We start from the raw sequence: 16,854 nt of genomic DNA on the forward strand, positions 1-16,854 counted from the left end.
GTCTGTGCTGATTAGCAAATATGTGATTGTAGGGTTTACTTTATGGGGCCAATGCTACATTATTGTCCATGTATATATTCCTCCCCCCTTTTCCCTAGTGCTACTGTTTACTATCCTGGAGAGGAACACCCCATATTGTCTCGCCAAATTACTGCTTATGGGCAATTTTAATGCCATCTTAGCCTCGGACCTTGACAAGCTCACTCCACCTAAACGTTTCTTTACAGCGATGGGAGTTGAGGAAGTATGGAGATAGAAGCATCCCAAACTCAGATCATTGATCTGGCTTTTGCTAACCCGGCCTTGTTGTCGGATGTGTTGGATGCAGCATACCTACCAGGTGGGCTTTCAGACCATTGTCCCCTGACCCTCACTATTTGCTTTCCCTGCTCCTGCAACTCCGCCCTGTGGAACATGGGGTCTCATTGGATTGCCTAGCCGGACATAGTTGACTCCTTACTGAATGTTGGGAACTTAACTCAGGGTCTTCTTCTCCAGAGACTACTTTGGATGCTTTCAAAACATTCATTCGAGGACAGTATATTTCCTCCAACTCTGCAGTCCATTGAGATCAAATAGCGGTAACCACCCCCCTTCAAGCTGCAGTAAATTCCTGTACGAGATCCCAGTTGGGTGAGGGCATGGTGGCGGGAGTAGAGGGGTAAGTGAGGGCAGGGTAGTTGTGGGTGGAGTTAAATAGGGCTTGTGGGGTGGGAGAGTTAGGATGGAAAAGGCTGTGATCTCTGGGGGGAGGAGGATGGGGAAGGGAGGGTCATTGGGAGACATGGGGGCAGAGGTGACAGCTGGCGGAGGGAGGAGTATGCAACACAGGGAGGGCAGGAGGACACAACACAGGGAGGGCACAGTGCAGGGATGACAGGAGGGCACAGTACGGGGGAAATAGCGCAGAGTACACGGGTTTAGGAGGGCACAGTACAGGTGCCACTGGGCAGAGCTGTCTCCCATCCCTGCATTGTACACAGCCAGAACAGTCAGAGCTCCTGCTCCTCACACAGCACACACTGGAGCTGAAATCCTATTCCTTTACAGCTACAATGTGCACAGTGTATAGCTAGCTACTGGTTGTAGTTCCGACCTGTGAAACTCCATGGTAGGAAATGCAATTAGTGGCAGTAGCTAGCTATACACTGTGTGCACATGGTAGCTGAAAGGGAATGGGATGGGGAGGAGGAGCTATTAGTGCTGTGCTCAAGATAGGAGACTGCAGGCAAGCGTCAAGGGTGCTGGAGGGCTTACAAGGGGGAAGCCCATTCTGCCCAGTTCCCCCCAGATTGGGGCATATTCTTACCACTGCTGTGCTGGAGGGATGGGTTTCTGGATGTAGGGAGCTCCAAGTGTAGATCCGCAGTGTAGATCTCGTTCCAGCCAGCAGGGAGAAGCCACAGATGGAGAAAACTAGAGGGCAGCCTCGCAGTCGGGACCAGCGTGGAAAGCAGGGCCCAGAAGAACCGTCAGCAGGAAGCGACCCTGTGACTGCTCTGATCCCTACTGCCTGAGGGGAGGAGGAGGCGTTTGGCTTCCGGTGCCGGTTTTGAGTATCAGCACATTTTCGTGAGTACCGATACTTGCGAAAATGCCTAGTATCAATATTGATACCAGTATCTGTATCGGTGCAACCCTAATAAAAACAAATAAAATTTATTTTTAGCTTTGCAAGAATTTTAAAGTAAGGCTCCTTTCAAACGGCCGCTCCGCTGCTTAAGTCTGCTGCGGGACTTTTTTTTTTTTTTTTTTCACGGAGCGGATGACATTTCTGTCATCTGCTCCGTGTGCCCGCATATCAACCCATCCGTTTGCGGATGATATGCGGACATAATATAAGTATATGGCATTGCGGATGTCAGCGGATGACACCGCTGACATCCGATTTTCCTTCCTTTCCGTTTTTTACACGGATGGAAAAATGGGAATCTGTTCCATTCGTAAAAACGGAACAGAACTGAAAGGAGGAAAATCGGATGTCAGCGGCTGGTATTCCGCTGACATCCGCAGTGCCATTCACTTACATTGATGTCCGCAAATCATCCGCAAAAAAATAGGATGATTTGCGGACACACGGAGCGGCCGTGTGAAAGGACCCTAAAGCATAAGCAAAGTACTGAAATAGGAATTGCTGATGTGTTGCTCAAGAACACTGTTTAGCATTAAGGCCTTATGTACACATGTTTACACTCTTGAGTCTTGTAGTATAAAATTTCTGGTGCTTTCCTGATCCTGGGGAGCCCCTCTGCCTTTTTTTTGCTGCCCATAAAAGGGAGTAGTTGTACAATGCCAGCAATGGTGTTTACCCATGTATGCATTGTTGGTATTCAAGGGGTAACGAGGCTCTGTGCAGACAGTTCAATAAACTAAAAATCTGCTTTATTTAACAGCAAACAGAAAAGTGACAGGCTTTGTCTTTAGATTCAGTTTAACCACTTGACCTCCTTTTCATAACCAGAGGACTTTTTGCTATTCAGCACTGCCCTACTTTAACCGCTTCAATTCCAGACAGAATTGATACCCCTTCCTGCTCAAGCCAATTTTCAGCTTACAGCTCTGTCGCACTTTGAATGACATTTGCACGGTCATGCAACACTGAAACCAAATTAAATTTGTATTATTTTTTTTTTTGAGACAGAAAGCTTCTGGTGGTTTTTAATCACCACTCGATTTTGTCTATGTTGCTAAACAAGCAAAAAAAAAGATAAAAATATTTGAAAAAGAAAACATTTATCTTAATTTCTACTATTAAATTTTGAGGCTGCACTGATGGGCACTGATTAGCTGCACCAATGAGAAGGCACTGATAAGCTGAACTGATAAGAAGGTACTGATGGGCACTGATGAGGATGCACTGATGGGCACTGACGAGGATGCAGTGAATGGCACTGATGAGGAGGCACTGATGGGCACTGATGATCAGTGCCCTGATTATCAGTGTAAAGAATGTACTCACTGTGTTCTGTCAGTCTTGCCAGTTACCGGCTCTTCTTTTCTCACACAGAGACAGTTTGTGAGGAAAGGACTGCCGATAACTGACAAGTCTGTTTAATGTGACCAGCTGTAATTGGACACCGCTAATCACATGGTAAAGGGCTGCTGTGTTTAGGTGTTTAGCTGTGTCCAAAGGGCACAGCGGTCCCAGAGCACACCCAATGCACGCTCCAGGGGGTGCAATTTAGAACCTCCCAGAACCAGAGAGCTGCACTGAAGCCATCTTTGGGCTATAAAGCTTTAAAAAACAAAGATAGAAGCTGATTGGCTTTAACTGGTTTGCTTATTTGTGTACTTACAGTCTAATAATATATTAGCTTTTTGCAGCTTTTTGTAGCTTTTTTAATAATGTATGATTTATGACATTTAAATGCATGCCAGACCAAAAAACACATATTTGGCAAAAACCTATAAACGTATACACTTACTTTAATGTAATTAGGTCCAGTAACCAGTGCATTCTGACTTGCTTGATGCCACCATAAGGGACTGAAGATATATATGCCAAGTTCAGTCTTTGGTCTTTTCCCAAAAAATAGGTTTCTGAATTATTATGTGGTAAAGGAGGGCTGTAAAAAAAGCACATTTACATATCTAATTGTAAGTAAACCAAAATAAATGCCTCCTATTTGCTTAATTTTGGAGTAATAAATATACCATTGTTGTATCTTTTGTGCAAAAAATAGCTGTTGAACTGTTATCTCAAAAAGCCAATGCGGCCCTCCCAATTCTAATCTTTGGACTACAAGTCATTTAATGCCTCTGCTCATTCACAGAGCACCGAGGAGGCACTCGGAAGGAGGAGGAGTGCAGAGAACTTCAGAAGAAGAAGTAAGGGATTGCTGCGTGCAATACCAATGCACACAGTAGGTAAATATAACACCTTTTTTATTAACATTTTTAAAAAATTACCTTTCATATCACTTTAAAACTGAACTCAAGTGAAATCTAAAAAAATAACTAATTCATGCTATGTAGTGAAAGAGAGGATTAACTCTGTGATCTAATCGGGACTTGATTGCATTGCAGTCTTTTTTTTTTTTTTTTTCAGATTTTTAGATTTGGATAGAGTGATGAAAGGTTAGAACTGTCAGTTTTTTTTTTTTTAATTATTTGAAATGACATCCCATACTGGACACACGAAAAACTGTAGCAAGCGGGACCATGTTCTTCAGTCATTGTAGGTCAGCCATGACAGTCTTGCCGAACAATTACACAATCCCACAGTGATATTACCCCCTCCCTCCTCCTTTAATTCATGGAATGCATAGGTTTTACACTTCTAAAGAGCCATTATCTCAACTCAGAGACATCAAAAACCAGCACTTAGGCCTGTGCAGAGCTGTAAACCGCTAATTGAGTCCTGGCAGGATGTCTGTTTCTTCTGTCCAGGCCTATCGTTAAACTTTGACCGATTCCATTAAGGATAACCAGAACTAATGGGAATCGTAAAAGGCAATCATAGAGCTCTGCCCAATTCAAAACTTAATACACACACGATTCATAAACTCAGACTGGAACATTTTACAATAACAAGAAGTATAAATTTAGATGAGAAATGTCATGCTGAACAAATTAAGGTCATACATGACCACATATGTCCCTGGATGCGAGATTCAATGCTGGGCCATGATCTATCAGTTTCAAGAATGCACCAGTACATACTGGAAGATATGAATCTGTCAACACCCCTTTGATCTCAGAGAAAAAAGGAGACCCCTAACCAGTTGAGAGTTCTCATGGTATCATCAAAGCAGGAACATCTGTCAAGTTTGAGAACCGATAACACCTGGCTCATTGACTGAACTCTGATAACACGCAGGATATTGACTGCAAGTATTCTACAATTCTTCCTTATTTTGCTATTGCTGAAATATGTCCTTATTTCTTTGAAATGCCTTTTTTTCTGTAAATATTTTATTTGCACCAACTTTGACCTTTTCATTATTAAAACCTTATTTTGAAAAGTGTTAACCTTGTCCCTAAGCTCTTAATGCAAGCTAACAAAGAACCTGTCTCTTGAAGAGTGCTACTGTATAGAATAAATCCTCTGAACATACCGGTCTGTGGTGACAGTGCATGTTACAGATGATTTTTCTAAAGTCATAATTGGTATTTCTAAAATTACGAGCTTCCTCCTGCTCGGACCAAAGCTGGGGTGGTGGCATTTAAAGGGTGAATTGCTTAATTAGCCCAGGGACAATCGCTCTCAGGCTGCTGGAACCTAGACTATGGTCCAGTGAGCTGGAAAATCTTTGTGCAGGCTGCAGCTGAGAGTGGCATTGTTACGTAAGTGACGGTGAGTGTGAGATTGGCTGGTCCTTTGTCATGAGTTAGTGAGGAGGGCATGGATCTGATACCCGCGTCCGTTACAGTCTGCATCACCATTAGGGAGATTCACTTTCTCCAATTGTTCTGATTACCAGTGTCACTGAGAATAAGATTAAGGGTAAATCCCAAAAATTTTGAGTTGCTACAAGAACGGTAATAAATGGGAAATCTGCATACGGAGACCCTTGTTTTTGTGAAAATGTCCATGAGGTGATTTCCCTCATGCTGTAAAAATATCATCAAAATTTCTGTTGAGTCTGCAGTACAGCAAGTGAAGGAAAATCTTATCAATGAGACCTAGACGGCGGCAAAAAAAAAAAGACACAAGATGTAACCCTCTCTACTCTAAAACCCTCTCTAAAAAAACATTCTGGCATTTTTTTTTTTTTAAACCAGGATTGCTTTTTTTGAACAGATATGTTGAACAACATGGTAGAATATAACAGGTAGACACATAGCAGTATAAAAAGAAAGTTTCACCATATAGAAAATGCGGTGAATAGACTGTTCCTGATGTCAGCATGCCTATAGACCGGCTGTGGATGTGAGAACAGCAGGAACAGTCCACCACTGGAGGTGGGGTGCACTGTTTTACGGAGGATCAAAGGATCCAGTCAGTAAAGCTTTTCGGTGCACCCCTGGACAAAAATGAGCGGTTAACTGAAAAAGTTTTGTTCTGCTTTAAGATTACCTAAGACCCCCCCAAAAAATTACATAATCTCTGAAAGCAAAGACCAGGTAGAATAAAATGGTGGCAGCTGCAATGTTTTATGCCATTATTTTTCTGTTTCCAGAAAAAAAATACACTTAAAGCCGAATTTCACCCTAAGGTCCAATACACACAGTGCTTTTTTCCTGCCGCTTTTAGGAGTGTCAGACGTTTTATTTTATTTTTTTTACAGCTTCAAAATTCCTCACTGTGTTATCCTATGTGTCCATGCACACATAGGCTTTTAGGAGCTTTTAGTGGCATAGACGTTTTCAAGCTGTAAAAAAAAAAAAAACCCCAGGGCCAGCGTGTTAAGAAGACGAGTATTACAGCTGCAAAAACACCTGACACGACTAAACATGGCTAAGCGCGTTTTAAGGCTCCATGTACACGGGACGCTGGAAATGGCCGTTTAGGAGCAGTTGGGCGTTTTTTTCAGAAGTCCCTGAACGCAGCTCCATGTTATCTTATCTGTCCATGTACACATGGTAGTTTACAGTCATTTGCAGGCAGTTGCGTTCAGGGACTTTTTTTAGAACGCAATTATATTGCGTTCGAACGTGTGTTTCCCGACGTTTCAAACGCAGAAACGCGGCCGAACGTGACTAAACGTGACTGAACGTGATGAACCTACGTTCAGCCACGTTATACGTTTTTTTTCTTCCATTCAAAATCAATGGTTCCCTATGGGAGCCTATTGATTTGAATGGAAGTCGCACCGCAAGTCGGATCCGACTTGCGGCACGACCTGCACTGTGAGAATCTTGAGGGGGAACTCCACGCCAAAAATGGGAACAAAAACTGCGTGGGGTTCCCCCCCAGGTTCCAAACCAGGCCCTTCGGGTCCGGAATGGAATTTGAGGGTAGCCCCACGCCGAAAAAACGGCGTGGGGTCCCCCCCAAAATCCATACCAGACCCTTATCCGAGCATGCAGCCCGGCAGGCCAGGAAAGGGGAGGGGACGAGCGAGCGGCCCCACCCCCCCTGGACCACACCAGGCCACATGCCCTCAACATGGGGGGGGTGTTGGTGCTTTGGGGAGCTCTGCACCCCCCACCTCAAAGCACCCTGCCCCCATGTTGATGAGGACAAGGGCCTCATCCCCACAACCCTGGCCGGTGGTTGTGGGGGTCTGCGGGCAGGGGGCTGATCGGAATCTGGAAGCCCCCTTTAACAAGGGGGCCCCCTAGATCCCGGACCCCCTCCCTGTGTGAATGGGTATTGGGGTACACTGTACCCCTACCCATTCACCCCATAAAAGATAGTGTATGTAAATAATGACAGGAGACGTTTTGGAAAGTTTATTAAAAATCTTCATCCGGCTCTTCGGGGTCTTCTCCTCTCCGGGGGTCTTCTGCTCTTTTGCTGTCCGCCCTTCTGCTGTCCTCTCTTCTTGTCTTCTCCTCTCCGGGGGTCTTCTGCTGTCTTCTCTCCGTGGGGGTCTTCTGCTCTTTTGCTGTCCGCCCTTCTGCTGTCCTCTCCTCTCCGGGGGTCTTCTGCTGTCTTCTCTCGTGGGGTCTTCTGCTCTTTTGCTGTCCGCCCTTCTGATGTCCTCTCTTCTTGTCTTCTCCTCTCCGGTCTTCTGCTCTTGTGCTGTCGGCTGTCGGCTCTCCTTCTTCCTCCGGTCCTCCTCCGACGACGTCTCCAGCGATTATGCCGGCCTCTGGTCTCTGCAGCTTATTATATAGCCATTAGGGGCGTGGCCGCCAGATGACATCATCGGGAGACCACGCCCATTGTGTCACATGTGACGTCACATGTGACACAAGGGGCGTGGTCTCCCGATGACGTCATCTGGCGGCCACGCCCCTAATGGCTATATAATAAGCTGCAGAGACCAGAGGCCGGCATAATCGCTGGAGACGTCGTCGGAGGAGGACCGGAGGAAGAAGGAGAGCCGACAGCCGACAGCACAAGAGCAGAAGACCGGAGAGGAGAAGACAAGAAGAGAGGACATCAGAAGGGCGGACAGCAAAAGAGCAGAAGACCCCACGAGAGAAGACAGCAGAAGACCCCCGGAGAGGAGAGGACAGCAGAAGGGCGGACAGCAAAAGAGCAGAAGACCCCACGGAGAGAAGACAGCAGAAGACCCCCGGAGAGGAGAAGACAAGAAGAGAGGACAGCAGAAGGGCGGACAGCAAAAGAGCAGAAGACCCCCGGAGAGGAGAAGACCCCGAAGAGCCGGATGAAGATTTTTAATAAACTTTCCAAAACGTCTCCTGTCATTATTTACATACACTATCTTTTATGGGGTGAATGGGTAGGGGTACAGTGTACCCCAATACCCATTCACACAGGGAGGGGGTCCGGGATCTGGGGGGCCCCCTTGTTAAAGGGGGCTTCCAGATTCCGATCAGCCCCCTGCCCGCAGACCCCCACAACCACCGGCCAGGGTTGTGGGGATGAGGCCCTTGTCCTCATCAACATGGGGGCAGGGTGCTTTGAGGTGGGGGGTGCAGAGCTCCCCCTGCCCCAAAGCACCAACACCCCCCCATGTTGAGGGCATGTGGCCTGGTGTGGTCCAGGGGGGGTGGGGCCGCTCGCTCGTCCCCTCCCCTTTCCTGGCCTGCCGGGCTGCATGCTCGGATAAGGGTCTGGTATGGATTTTGGGGGGACCCCACGCCGTTTTTTCGGCGTGGGGCTACCCTCAAATTCCATTCCGGACCCGAAGGGCCTGGTTTGGAACCTGGGGGGGAACCCCACGCAGTTTTTTTTCCCATTTTTGGCGTGGAGTTCCCCCTCAAGATTCTCACAGTGCAGGTCGTGCCGCAAGTCGGATCCGACTTGCGGTGCGACTTCCATTCAAATCAATAGGCTCCCATAGGGAACCATTGATTTTGAATGGAGGCAGAAAAACGCTGCTAAAAGCAACGTGGCCAAACGTGCAATAACGCAAATGGAAAAAGCTACTGAAAGCACGTTTAACAGCTGCTTTTTCCCGGCGTCAGAAATAGCTTTGCAGGACGTTTTTTATAACGTCCCGTGTACATGGAGCCTAACGCTGTATACAGCGTTAAGCCATGTCAAGCGTTTTTAAGCTGTAGTTAAATTATTTGGGAGTGCAAAATAGAAGACGGCGGAGTTCCAATAAACGCTGAGGTAGCACCCTCCTAGGTAAGTTCAAGAGAGAGAGAGTATAGTTTTGGATCCTGTCTGCTTACCAGAAGGATTGCAAGGTAAATCTATATTGTTCTCTGCCTACCAGAGAGCAGGATATGCTAGTGAGGTCTGCTCAATGTGCTCAGGTGCAACTCAGTTTGTCTGCATTGTTTCACACTGGTCCAATAGGGAGGCATATTGGACAGTGAGAGGAAACCTGAAAAATAAGTGCACAGACATTTAGGAAAGTCTTGGTGTTTGGCAGAAGAAAGTGCCTCGGTGCATGCTGGTATACTGTATAAATGCTAGGAGCACGTGCTCAGGGTCTTTCGGCTGGAGAGCAAAGTCCTGGAGGGAGGGGCGGCTGCCTCCTCGTCTGTAGAAGTTACTATGCCGCCTCAATTAGTTGACCTGAGCGCCTAAAGAGTCAGAGAAGAACTGAACCCAGAGGTCCTGTAAAGCTGACTGGAAGGAAGACACTGGAAGGATCTGATTCTGCAAACAGTGAATACAGATCTTGTCACGGAACCATGAACCAGACGTACAACAACAGATAAGTGAAAATAAGAAGGCTTTATTGAAAATCAAGCTGTAAAGCAAAAGTCCAAACGGATGGCGAAACCGAGGCAGAGTCCTTGCGAAGCCAGAGGTCAGGAACCAGCAGGGTAGTCAGACGAAGCCAGGATCAGGAACCAGCAGGGTAGTCAGACAAAGCCAGGATCAGGGACCAGAAGCAGCAGCAGTCTTAGAAGCATGTGAACACAGGAGGACCAAGCAAGGAACTGAAGCCACAGACCTCCTATATATATGAGCTAGGCATCCAGCTCCTCCCAGTGGGAAGGAGGAGCCGCAGGGTGGGAGGCTACAAGAAACCCAGAAACCAAGATGGCCGCCAGCACATGTCAAACGAAGGAGAACAGCAAGAAGGTAAGACCATGACAGTACCTCCCCCTCAAGGGCCCCTCCTCCGCGGAGTAAAGAACGGTTTCTGAGGGAAGCGTGCGTGGAAGGCTCGGAGCAAGGCAGGAGCATGGACATCTGCGGAGGGAACCCAGGAACGCTCCTCTGGACCATAACCACGCCAATGAACCAAAAACTGCACCCGACCGCGGACCAGGCGTGAGTCCAGGATATTGCTCACCTCATACTCCTCACGATTGCCCACTTGGACCGGACGAGGCCGAGGAACCGAGGAAGTGAAACGATTACACACCAGTGGCTTCAACAGGGAGACATGAAACACGTTGGAGATCCGCATGCCAGGAGGAAGCGCAAGGGCATAGGCTACCGGGTTTACCCTGCGAAGAACTCGGAAGGGACCAACAAAGCGAGGCGCCAGCTTGGGAGTGGGCACTCGAAGGTTGAGGTTGCGGGTGGACAACCATACACGGTCTCCAGCCTGGTAGGAAGGAGCAAGCGCTCGTCTGCGATCAGCCTGGAGTCTCTGGCGCTGCGCAGAGACCTCAAGGGACTTCTGGATCTGTACCCAAGAAGCACGTAGGACGGAAAGGTGATCCTCCAGAGCCGGAATATCCTGGGGAGAGAATACCTCCGGTAACACGGCAGGTTGGAACCCATAATTGGCCATGAAGGGAGACGTCCCAGAGGAAGAGTTCACCGCCGTGTTCCTGGCAAACTCAGCCCAAGGCAGGAGGTCAACCCAATTGTCTTGGTGATCGGAGACATAGCAACGAAGGAATTGCTCCAAGGCCTGATTGGATCGTTCTGCGGCCCCATTGGACTGAGGGTGGTAGGCCGAGGAGAAGGAGAGATGAATCCCCAACTGGGAGCAAAAGGCGCGCCAGAACCTGGACACAAACTGACTCCCCCGATCCGACACAATCTCCTTGGGCAAACCATGCAACCGGAAGACCTCCCTGGCAAAAATCGTGGCCAACTCCTGTGCAGAGGGTAACTTCTTGAGAGGAACACAGTGGCACATTTTGGAAAATCGATCCACAATCATGAGAATGACCGTATGGCCTCGGGATGCAGGGAGGTCCACAATGAAATCCATCCCCAAGTGTGACCATGGGCGCTCCCCGGTGGCTATGGGTTGCAGAAGGCCCAACGGAAGGTGCCGAGGGGACTAACTCTGGGCACAAACGGAGCATGCCGCTACATATGCGGCGATGTCGTAACGTAGGGAAGGCCACCAGAACAGACGTGAAACAGCCCAGGACAGCTGATTCTTTCCAGGATGCCCCGCGGTCTTGGAGTTATGGTAGGTTCGCAACAACCGAGTGCGCAACTCCTCAGGCACAAAACATCTGCCGTTGGGTCTCCCAGAGGGAGCACCAGATTGAGCCGCCAAAATCTGCTCACCCAGGGGAGAGGTCAGGCTGGTGCGAATGGCGGCCAGGATCTGATTCGGAGGTATGACCGAAGTCGGAATCGACTCCTCCCTGGACAGGTCGGAGTACTGCCGTGATAAGGCATCCGCCCTGATGTTCTTGGAACCGGGTAGGTAGGAGACCACGTAATTAAAACGTGACAAGAACAGAGCCCATCTGGCCTGACGTGGTGTCAATCTCTTGGCCTCAGAAAGGTAGGTCAGATTCTTGTGATCCGTCAGGATGAGGACCGGAACCACCGAACCCTCGAGCAAGTGCCTCCATTCTTTAAGGGCCTGCACGATGGCCAATAACTCCCTGTCACCAATCTGATAGTTGCACTCCGCGGAAGACAGTTTCCGGGAGTAAAACCCACAAGGAAGCAGAGGACCCTCTGGTGTTCTACGCTGAGACAGAAGGGCGCCTACTCCCGTCTCAGACGCGTCCACCTCGAGGACAAAGGGCAACCCAGGGTTGGGATGCGACAGAATCGGAGCCGACACAAAGGAGGACTTTAGAGCCTCAAAAGCTCGGATGGCCTCGAGCGGCCAGACCTGGGAATTACTGCCCTTCCTGGTCAGATCCGTGAGAGGCTTGGCTAGCATGGAAAAGTCCCTGATGAACTTCCGATAATAATTGGCGAAGCCCAAAAAGCGCTGCAGGGAGCGAAGACCACTGGGCTGGGGCCACTGTAAGACAGCCGAAACCTTCTCAGGATCCATGGAGAACCCCTCAGCGGAAATGATGTAACCTAAGAAGGTTACCTGGGATCGGTGAAATTCGCATTTCTCAAGCTTACTGAACAGCTTGTTCTCTCGTAACCGTTGCAACACTCGTCTGACATCCAGAATGTGGGTCTCCATGGATTCAGAATATACCAAGATGTCATCCAAATAGACCACCACACACTGCTGCAACAGGTCACGGAAAACATCGTTAATGAATTCCTGAAAGACTGCGGGCGCATTGCACAACCCAAAGGGCATAACCAAGGATTCATAATGACCGGTCCTGGTGTTAAACGCGGTCTTCCACTCATCGCCCACCTTGATCCTTACGAGGTTATATGCCGCCCTCAGGTCGAGTTTGGTAAAGACCGTGGCCCCTTTAAGGCAATCGAACAGCTCGGAAATCAAGGGTATCGGGTAAGCGTTCTTGATCGTGATGCGATTGAGACCCCTGTAATCGATGCAAGGCCTCAACTCACCGCCCCTCTTTTTCACAAAGAAAAATCCAGCCCCTGCCGGGTACGAGGATTTGCGAATGTGTCCGCGTGAAAGCGCCTCCTTCACGTACTCCTCCATGGCCTCATTCTCCGCTACCGACAGTGGATAGACCTTGCCACGAGGAGGAACGGCACCAGGTTGTAACTCGATGGCACAATCGTATGGGCGGTGCGGAGGTAGGGCAACCGCGCGCACCTTATCGAATACATCCCGGTACTCCTCGTATTCAGGAGGCAACAGAGAGTCCGAGGAAGTACACAGCAACTTGACAGGCCCATGGATGCAACTAGCCCCACACTGCGGTGACCACGAGAGGATCTCGGCCGATCTCCAATCGAAAGTCGGATTATGCTTCTGGAGCCAGGGGTACCCCAAGACCACCGAGTAGTGTGGAGACGAAATAACCTGGAAGCAGACCGACTCTCTGTGAACGGCACCAATGGCTATCCCCACTGGAAGGGTCTCATGAGTCACGTGTGGCGGCAGAAGGGGTCTGCCGTCTATCGCCTCAAGAGCCAGTGGAGAACCTCGGGCCTGCAGAGGAATGGAATTGGCGGCAGCGAACACACTATCAATGAACAAACCACCAGCACCAGAGTCCACCAACGCCTGGGTCGTCACTGAGCCCCCGACCCAGGAGAGGACAACAGTGATCAGTGGTTTGTCAACACGGGAAACCGGGGACGAGGAGACTCCACCCAAGATCTGCCCCCGACAGGATCTCAGGTGCGAGCGTTTCCCGGACATGCCAACCGAAAATGCCCACCGAGACCACAGTACATCTATCGACCCTCGCGTCTTCGGAGTACCCTCTCCCCCTCGGACAGGCGAGCAAAGCCCAGCTGCATGGGTTCACCCCCAGCCAAGTCATCCCCAGGAGGCGTGGGAGGAGAGGGAGGCACGGGTGGGACAGCAAAGGTAGGCGCCAATCTGTTAGGAGGCCTCCGCAGACTCTCCTTAAAGGAAGGTCTCTCCCTGAGTCTGGTGTCAATCAAAATCAAGAAAGAAATAAGAGACTCGAGCTCCACTGGTAGGTCCTTAGCTGCAACCTCATCCTTCAAGGCATCCGAGAGACCATGAGAGAAAGCAGCGACCAGAGCCTCATTATTCCAGCCCACCTCTGCTGCCAGGGTACGAAACTGAATGGCGTATTCAGCTACGGATCGTGAACCCTGTCTGATGGACATAAGGAGCTTCGCAGCAGAGGCAGCACGAGCCGGCACATCGAATACCCTCCGAAGAGAAGCAACAAAACCGGAAAACTCGGCAACCACCAGATTGTTGTTCTCCCATAAAGGGCTGGCCCAGGCCAAGGCCTTGTCCGAGAGCAGTGAAATTAAGAAGCCCACCTTTGATCTCTCAGTAGGAAAGGCATGTGGCAGCAACTCGAAATAAATGCCCACCTGGTTAAGGAAACCTCGGCACTGAGTTGGTTCTCCCCCAAAGCGCTGTGGAAGGGGGGCAGAACCGGTCATACCCCGAAACACCGCAGGCGCAACAACAGGTGTCGGGGTAGACTCTGGCGCAACAACCGGAGCGGCAGTAGGAGCGGGCCCAGGAGCGACAACCGACCCATCGGCAACGGGAGCGAAATGAGCCGTGCGTTCAAGCAGGGTTTGCAACGCCACGGCGAACCGACCCAACAGGTGATCCTGCTGATCAAGTCTGGCAACCAGCGTGGGTAGCGAGGATGGCCCTGTACCGTCAGAATTCATGGCTTGGTCCTAATGTCACGGAACCATGAACCAGACGTACAACAACAGATAAGTGAAAATAAGAAGGCTTTATTGAAAATCAAGCTGTAAAGCAAAAGTCCAAACGGATAGCGAAACCGAGGCAGAGTCCTTGCGAAGCCAGAGGTCAGGAACCAGCAGGGTAGTCAGACGAAGCCAGGATCAGGAACCAGCAGGGTAGTCAGACGAAGCCAGGATCAGGAACCAGCAGGGTAGTCAGACGAAGCCAGGATCAGGAACCAGCAGGGTAGTCAGACGAAGCCAGGATCAGGGACCAGAAGCAGCAGCAGTCTTAGAAGCATGTGAACACAGGAGGACCAAGCAAGGAACTGAAGCCACAGACCTCCTATATATATGAGCTAGGCATCCAGCTCCTCCCAGTGGGAAGGAGGAGCCGCAGGGTGGGAGGCTACAAGAAACCCAGAAACCAAGATGGCCGCCAGCACATGTCAAACGAAGGAGAACAGCAAGAAGGTAAGACCATGACAGATCTGTGTCAAGGGGCCTGACCTGAGGGGGGCCATCCCTGTAGCTAGAAGAGTCAGTGGACAGGTGTCAGTAAAAGGGATGCTAGAGAGTATTCTGAAGATAATGTAGTTCTTCAAGTCTTTTGCTGGAGAAAGAACAAGGAGACTTAACCCTTTCCATACATCTGGCAGTATGGTCAAAGCAGTGTGACTGCTTCCACAAGCAACCTGGTGAGGCCAAGTGAGAGTTGTCCTTATCAACTGTATATAGTTCCAGTTGGAGTATCCCGCTATTCCCTTCTCCCATCCAAGTTCCACAATAAATACAAAAAACCAACACCCCTGGACTGCTTATTGGGTAACGAGCCATTGGGAGTAAGGATGAATGTGTGAACTGTACCCTAAGTGACTGTCTGCTGATAATTAGAGGAGGCCCAACAAGCCATCATACAGGAAGCCCTACGGGGACTACACTAACATGGCTAAATGTGCATTAAAGATAATGGAAAACGCTTCTAAAAGGGCGTTTTTAAAGCCGCTTTTTCCTGGGGTCCATACTGGCTTTGCAGCTAATTTTTTTAAACACTCTGTGTGCATGAGGCCTAAAGGGTAATTTCTGCTATATGTCCTCCTCTACACCTTCTGCAACCTTTTTTGAAGGGGCTTGGGAGCGGGTACCTAGTGTAGGTACTCACTCCTTCTTCGGGTCTTCCAACAAAAGTTCGGCATCTGCCCTCCCTGCCCACAGTCTTCTGGTACACATCACAGGTTCCAGCAGGCTGCAAAATAATTTACACAGCACAGCGTGGCTTGGGCATGTGCAGTGGGAAACTGGCTTTGAAGCTGCAAGGAGTCACATTCAGCTTCCCACACTAAACATTCTGGCACTGGGGATTCATAGACCAGTGAAGAACCGGCACGGGTGAGGATGGCGCTGGATCCTTCGACAGGTAAGTGTCCTTTTTTTTTTTTTTTTTTTTTTTTTTTAAAGTCAGCAGCTACAGTAGTTGAAGCTACTGACTTAATTTTTTTCAAACAGTGTGAAGAATTACTTTTAATTAATTTTAGTACAGGCTAACTCAATATAATATAACATTTTTTGTAAAGTATAAAAGATGAGGTTGTGTCAAATAAACAGATACCAATTACTGCATGTCAAGCCTCAAAACTGTGCACGGCCATGAAACAGCAAAAAAAACAAAAAAAAAAAAACAATTGGTACCCTAAATTGTCCAAATTGGATACTTTAAAAACCTTCACATTTTAGAATTTAAGTGAACAATGGCCCTAGAAACATTGCTCCCACTCCAGCTAGTGTGGCGATATCTAATATACAATATGCATATCATTGTTTTAATGCAAATTTGATGCACACAGTTGTGTTCATGTGTGTTCATGGGAGCGGGGGGCTTTTTTTTATTTTTATGTTTTTACTTTATTTTAATAAATTAAAATTTTTAGATTTTTTTAAAAAAAATATATATTTTTTTATTAATCTAAACTTTATGGCTCTTACAAGTGGGCTTATAAATCCCCACATTATAGTATAGTGCAGGTAACAGGTTCTCAAGCATAGCTCACCTCTGTGACATCGTTCCATGTTGCGCCTATAAAAAATAATAACATTTTAAAGTGTAACAAGAAACACAGTCACATTCCCCACTCTCAAACTATACCTCCACACATTTATTTAGGTTCTTCTACTTGCACCCTTTTGTTTTGCCTTGAATATGGCACATCACCACACTTGTAGTCCATTGTTTTCTAAACCCACCCCCATAACGGTAGGTCTGTACCTCTATAGGGCTGAGGAAGCACTAGAGCAGGAGCCAGTGCACTGCACAGATTGGCAGAATGTAATATTTTTTTAAATGTGGGCACGTTTATTAAACTTTTTTAAGGTAGACTAAGCCTTTAAGGAGACATCAGTGATCTATCAGGTCTCACTCTCTAATGACG

At 48.5% G+C, this 16,854-nt stretch overlaps 1 protein-coding gene across 1 annotated transcript in view; it reads right to left on the reverse strand.

Moving 5' to 3' along the window:
* The window catches only part of IDUA (alpha-L-iduronidase), a 287,436-nt gene that overhangs the window by 260,997 nt on the left and 9,585 nt on the right, over nucleotides 1-16,854 (reverse strand). The window contains exon 2 of the mRNA XM_082268628.1: nucleotides 3,426-3,566. Coding sequence (XP_082124754.1) covers nucleotides 3,426-3,566 — 141 coding nt within the window. The remainder of the gene's footprint in view (nucleotides 1-3,425; nucleotides 3,567-16,854) is intronic.

This window comes from Pelophylax lessonae, assembly GCF_965119305.1.
Source record: "Pelophylax lessonae genome assembly, chromosome: 1".
Lineage (NCBI taxonomy): Eukaryota > Metazoa > Chordata > Amphibia > Anura > Ranidae > Pelophylax > Pelophylax lessonae.